Here is a 6,869-nt window from a genome sequence, read left to right on the forward strand (position 1 = left end):
GACATTCAGAGAGGAGGGATCGTGTGGTTCTTTCCTGAAAAATAACCCGCGCGAGAAGTAAGTCAGAGTGCGGAAGGCCGTGGAGCGTTCCGCGGCTACAATGTGCCATTTAAGTTCCGCGATCCGTAGAGAGATACGAACGAAGGACTCCTCGCGAATTCCTCCAGATTTTTTTCTTTGCGCGCCCCTCTCCTTCTCTCCCTCTTTCTCCAATTCCGTTCGTTTAACGTGGAAAAATCGCGAACGTTTACGACAACTGAGGGATTACTTTCGCCTCCTTGAATCACGATCTTGGCAAAAATCGAATTTCCGGCGATCGAAGAGTCGCTTCGAGAGCAGCTTCTGCGATTATCGATCGCGCACTCGTTAAAACTCGATCAGATGTCACCCGTTCTTAATTATTAATATGCAGAGGCCGCAACAACTGAGGTGCCGCGTATTAAAATACATTCCCGTGCAACCTTGTTAATTAATTAATAAAGAAGTTTTAATCAAAGCATAATTTAAACAGCGTGAGAAATTTCCGGATTTGTGACATTATGCCGCTGTGATTTGTGCAATGCTCGCGAAACGATAAGGGCTTGAAGTTTGAAAGTGCCGTGAACGATAATCGTCGCGCGACAAATCCGTTTTAATTGCACAACCGCAAAGTTTTGTCGCGGATCGCGCCATGTTTGCTTGATTTCGTCGTGTTTTATCTACATCTCGTATATCACTCTCGACGTGTGCTGCCATACGCTCTCATAGGCGCAGCTAACGCCACTTGTATCTTGCAAATACTGTGAAAAAGTAATCTCGCATTTGGTGGATGGTTGAGCGCACTTTTCGTTGTAAATAACACGGAGTGACTAATCATTGTCGTTTCTGCGCCGACATTATTCCCGATGTCTCTCACGTATGTGTAACAATCGTCTAATTAAGGGTCGAAGGAAATAAATTTATATTTGTTGTATACACGTATGCGCACCTGCCGAGTGTAAAAGCCCCGGGCTGCGAATGTTACGTGCGGTGACGGAAACGCGTTTTCGAGACGTTATTCACGCGATGCCCGCAATGCAACACTCTATTCTTCGTGAAACCTTTCGACACCTGTCGCCGCTGTAAAAATGCCGCATAATTCCCACGGATTTCGGTCGCAACGCTTTCGCTCTCGAACCGCCACACACGGCGGTGGAAAACGCCAGAATCTCGCGGAGTTCAAGCGTCAGTGCCGTGGAAACGCGCGGGCGGAAACGCTTTCCCGACCTCCTCGTGACGGCGGAAACGCGACGTCGAGATTCGTCCTCTTGCTTTTCTCGTATCCGCGGCATCGAAGATTGAATTCGCCGATATTCTGATTTCTCTTTCAACGCCCGTCCGCCTCGCGAATCTTTCGCGACTGCGAGCGCCCACCGCCCTCTCATCTCCCCCCATGTGTGCCTCTGAAGTCGTTTTTCTCGCGTGCACAGTGGACGCGCGGTCGAACATGTTAAAGTCGCTCGGTATCGGAGCGAAAGATTTACCCTTACCGCCTTTACCGCCCACGGTTATCCAGGGGATCGCAATGGCGGGCGACAATGGGGTTGATAATGCCGCATCTACGGGCTCCGGCGCATCGGGGAATTGCACCACCGTCGTCTATGCGTTTCCCAAGGAGAAGGAGGATCGCTTAGTGGTGGGATACCTGAATGAGTGGATCAGTGCCTATTCCTTCATAACGAGTGAGTATTACACCATCGGTCGAGCATTGCTTTCAGCCGGTAAACCGACGCGCCGTCGCTATCGATCCGGACGACGAGTCCCTCTCCTCTTGCCAGGCTTGGATACGACAGGTAGTTTGTTCCACGAAAGAGACTCGCCGAGGGATATTTCTCTCCTCGTGCCTGCTTGCCTGCCTGACCACCATCTGGTATATGCACGTGAAGAGACACCTTTTCCGACGCGCGCGCGCGCGCTGGTCGATCGATTAATTCTCGCGCAGTTCAATTTTCAACGTTCAGTAAAAAGCGCGTTATATATTATTATATAATATTTCGGAATGTAACGTTCATAGTGTGAAAGTAAAAAAAGAAAAAGCCCCGTGCGAGTACAATATCGAGAAAATTGAACGAATGCAAATTAATCGGCTCGTGTTTCAGCTCGGAATCATGTCGAGGCGATACGTGTAACTGCTAAATGTTCCCGGATTAGCAGATTTGAGCATTGTGTTGTTTGGCGTTGCATTGTTCCTCCGCTCGGGATAATTAGCCTGGCATGTTGGTTGATTTATTTTTCTGATTTCGCAGCCCCGTCAGCATCATACGAGTATTATTTTCTGCTTATCTACACGTATATGCGTAGACAATGTACATTTACAGCTGGACGAAGAGGCGGTCCATCACGGATAGAGTGAGAAGGAGGAGTGTTAATCGATAGTTGTATTCTCTCTGCAAAATGCTGAGAGTTTGCTTCGACTGACGCGCGAATTTAAAACGCACCGTTTAACCGTGATTTTCGCAGAGAACCAGGAGAAATTCTACCTCTACATCATTCTATCGGTCAGCGGCGGTATCCTGGTCTTTCTGGCGTTGGTGATCGGCCGCCTGTTAGTCAGCCGATGGCGCGCCAAAAGAGATGCGAAGATGCACGCGAATAACGAGGCTCTCCCGAATGGCTTCACCGACGATATTTCCGAGATCGATGCCGACATCGATCTTACGACAGCGGTACCGGTGCCAATGCAGGGCGCAAGGTAACTCTCTCTCTCTCTCGCGAGGGATATATTTTTCCGAGCTCCTTGAGAGAAAAGAAAGGGAATCAATCGCGTCACGTTATTAGAATGGTTAATGGAATTGCTTCGACGTGGTCTTTCCGTCGTACTTGCAAATCTGAAGCAAACTTCTCACTGTGTGGTCACTCAAGTGTGATCACACATATGTGAGGATAAGACTAAGAGTACGTTAAAGGTCATTGCACGTGAAGAAGTCGTAACCGTAAGACTGTAGGCAAATTGACCAACCACAGTCGATTATTCTTTTACCGTAAGACGAAGTGTCGACTGTAGTTGATCAATTTGCTTACGGTCAGAATTTTCTCAATTTTCTCGTACAGTGTCTCGAGGGATCGTAGCACCGTGAGGAGTAAAAATTAGGTAAAACTTGGGGAGCTGTGAAAAGTTGTAAATTAATAGGAATATGAACTTTTTGTTATGCGTGTCTATTATGTACATTTAATAATGTCTTGTAAAAAGTTAGATTTTATGGTGTATTATATCATTATTATTAACATCACTCTTTGTTTTCTTCAGTTCTGTTCTGCAAAAGAATCATACATCAACAGTAACCATCGTGGCCTCGACAGAAACGATCTGATTAAAATAATAAAAATCATATCGTAATAAATGAGTATTTCTTGAAGCGGGTACATTTTAAATATATTATTGCAATGTCATCACAAAGTATACATTAAATGTTTGCATACTATTTTTAGCACTCCTTTATATCTCGGTCGTTAAGTGTACTTAATACACATGCATAAAAAAGAAATTCATATTCCTATCAATTTACAACATTTTACCTCAAATTTCACCTCAATTTTATTCCTGTCAAAAATACTTACCGTGCGTTCGGAAAAATGTTAACATTCCAAGCTCCTCTCTCGAAATAATTCCAACGTTTCCCCGCCTTATATATATTTTCCGCAATGAAATTAATAGAAAACGCTAACGTTGTTGTGTAAAAGTTCTCCCTCGATATTTCTGTAAAATCGATTTACCTTCGTCAGGGAACAGTTGCCAATTACATTTCGTTATTCTCCCGAATAGGTTACCGGAGACTCAGTTGGCCGAGAGGCTCCACGGCGAGCGTTACTACGTCGACACGAGGATACCTCTGTCCCCGACTACGATCCACGCCACCCCGGTGCACCACCCGACCAGCACGGGGGTGCGCGACCTCGGTAACCAATTGGTCGCCACTGACAATCTTCACACGATCCTCCGCAAAGAGAACCCCCGAAGCCTCAACAGCAAAAGTTACTACTACGGCTGACAGGAGGAAGGGGTTGTCCCGCGCGAGGGACGACCCCCGTCCTTGAGCCCGGTACCGGAAGTGAGCACACGGAGGTATTGCTTCTAATCGGCGAGACGGGACGCGCGTACGTAAAAAAGGAAGACACGGGCAGAGACCGAGGCACGTATTCGCCGCACCAAGCCGCTGTAAATTACATTGAATCACTCGGACGAGACGTTGTCGATACGCCGAATGGTGTGTCGTAACGGTAACAACGCGATCTCACGGATTTGCCGGACTACCGATGGCGGACCCGGAGGATGGGATCTCGTCTGCTGACGCTTGTCGAAAGAACCGACCGGACTCGTGAACTCGTGTGCACTTCAGCAAGTGTTGTTGTCCATTTCGCGGAGATTCGCGGCGATCCCTGGATCCTCGGGATTACGGAATCCTTCGTTGTCAGCGGAAACGACGACGTGTGGAGAAGACGAAGAGGAAGGAAGAAGTGGGCGATTTGTGTTGGGTCACGACGGACGGGTCCGCCTCTCGCTCGTGTGCTCTCGCGACGAGAGTTCACAGAGAGGATCGAGCTGTGAATGTGTATAACGAAGCTCAAGCACCGAGTGCTTTGTTTGAGCGAGACTGGAAATAGCTTTAGGGACAAGCGTTTACGTTAAACTATGCGTTCGAGCGTCTATAGCGATTTAATGGAAAGGACAAACCGCATTATGCGATCCGGCGCGCGACAGGATCCTCCGGATATCTCCGGGAAGAGAGGGAAAGAGAGAAAGGTGTCTCCCAGAGATGAGAATCGATAGCGCCGAGGAGGAGGGAAGGAGAGTAGCCGGTGTACTGCGTATGACGTTTACTTTCTCGGGCTGTCGGCGAGTTAAATCAACGGACTAGAGTTCTGTTTGGCTCACATAGATGATTAACTACGTATTTCCCGAGGAAACTGCGTTATCGATCCCATAATGCCCGTCGAGCGCGACTCACTCACTCATCGTGTATACCTTGTACTCACCGTGTATCATCGGCGGGACTTCGCCCGAGCGATGCGGCTTCCCCGAAGCGTATATCGATCACGTTTCGCCGGTAACAGCGTTCTTGCCGACAGACCTCTGGGACATTTTATCTCGCGGCAGATCCCTCCTCGAGCTGTACCATCCGCCAGCCATCGGGAGAGAACTTACCCCAAACGGTTCACGTCTCGAGAACACACGCGATACGGGGAGTGGCTCGAAAGGTCGGTCCATTCGCGAGCGATATTTCGCACGGGATATTTCCCTTTCCCGCCGTTAATGGCCGAGATTTCAGCCGACCAATCTCCTCTCCGAAACTCGTTGCGCAACGCTACCGCGTTAGAATTATATTAACCGACGTTCCTTCAACATTAAAATCGTCGCTCGTGCACTGACCGATTGCGATCGTCGGTCGTTGTCGCGGAAGAAGGAGCTGCTGAGGTAAGGTGCGAGGGAAAATCTCTCAACGAACTTACAGCGGTTTTGTGTATCGAAGCTACGCTGCTACAGTCACGAGACGATTTTTATAGAAATTCACATGTATGTATATCATTGTTGTAAATAGGAACATGTAATTTAATATATATAGATAAGTAAAAAAGGACTGAGAGAGAGAGAGAGTGTGTGTGTGTGTGTGTGCGCGTGTATGCGTGGTAAAAATACATGTAATAAGACTCAATCGAAACTGTGCCGGAGATCGTAGAGCTGAGGGTCGTCCTTCGTGCCATACAATCGATTTTGCAAACGTGCGGGAAAAAGGGAGAGCGCGCACCCGTCGGGCCAGCAGAGGCTCTGCCTCGTGGACGATCCCAAGGATTAGCACGTAATAATAATAATCAGAGCTCGGATTTTCCTTCCAACAAACGAGCGCGGACACCGCACCGGCGACGCGCGATCCTACTTGTCGTACGTTCTCCTTCTCAGCCAATCATTGATCGCTGAGCTTATGCAGGATCGTAGGATTGTAGTAACGCTAAGACGACGACGACGACGTCCGTTAAAGTCAGAACGTCACGAAGAAGCCGATAAATGCACGCCAACTTTATGTGAACTAATTGATCGATGTCTGATTTCAAGTTTGCTCGCGCCTTGAAGTGGTTGAAAATGTACGTTTCGGAGAAAGAGAAACTTAAAATCTTTTCTTTTATGATTTATTTCACATATATATACATATGGTGTTTATACAAGTAAAGATTACATAAACTGTCGAAATTGACGTCCTTCAATATTATACACAATATAGCGCGATCTAAAATGAAGCGAGTAACCGCACGAAGAACATCATGATTGTTCCTACTTTTCTACAATCGTCGTTAATATTCTATTAATTCATTCAGCTCCGATGTATCATTTCCTTCCGTATATTAAGCTTTAACTCTTGGTTTTCGTATATTAAGCTTTTAATCTCGGTTTTCTTTCTTATTTTCCATTCTTTATAATTTTCCCCAAAATTGTGTCATTGTTTATAAATATATAAATTTTCAACATTCGTAGATGGATAACCGTTTCGAATTGTATTCACGTATATAGGGCACTTTTTCCATCAGAAACACGCTTCTTAAGATTGTACAGTATGTCATGTAACACATCCTGTGGGTGTATATTAATATATTACACGGTCTTTCTGGGGATATTCTGACTCTACTGACGAGCAGTCAGTGCTCGGCTACTTCGCGACAGAGAAGGAACCACACGGACTCATCTAACGCGTGAAGAGGCCGTCACCACCGTCGCTCTGCACTCGCGGTGCATTCTTTGTATATCACAAGAGCTATCGATGTAATTTCGCTCAACTTCACCCGTAGTGTGCAACGAATCCGAACACTAGCGGGTCCCGTTCTCGTTGTTTGTTTGTATGTCGTTCGGTAAGTCGTAATCC

The 6,869-nt window shown here is 46.9% G+C and overlaps 1 protein-coding gene across 1 annotated transcript in view; it reads left to right on the forward strand.

The window, feature by feature from the left end:
- Nucleotides 1-6,863, forward strand: part of LOC106751930 (protein eva-1 homolog C) — a 182,411-nt gene extending 175,548 nt beyond the window's left edge. Inside the window, exons 7-8 of the mRNA XM_014633220.1 lie at nt 2,479-2,710; nt 3,782-6,863. Of these exons, the coding sequence (XP_014488706.1) occupies nt 2,479-2,710; nt 3,782-4,007 (458 nt within the window). The 3' untranslated portion in view covers nt 4,008-6,863. The remainder of the gene's footprint in view (nt 1-2,478; nt 2,711-3,781) is intronic.
- The last annotated feature ends 6 nt before the right edge of the window (nt 6,864-6,869 follow it).

This window comes from Dinoponera quadriceps, unplaced genomic scaffold (assembly GCF_001313825.1).
Source record: "Dinoponera quadriceps isolate SergipeBrazil2010 unplaced genomic scaffold, ASM131382v1 scaffold316, whole genome shotgun sequence".
NCBI classification, from domain to species: Eukaryota; Metazoa; Arthropoda; class Insecta; order Hymenoptera; family Formicidae; genus Dinoponera; species Dinoponera quadriceps.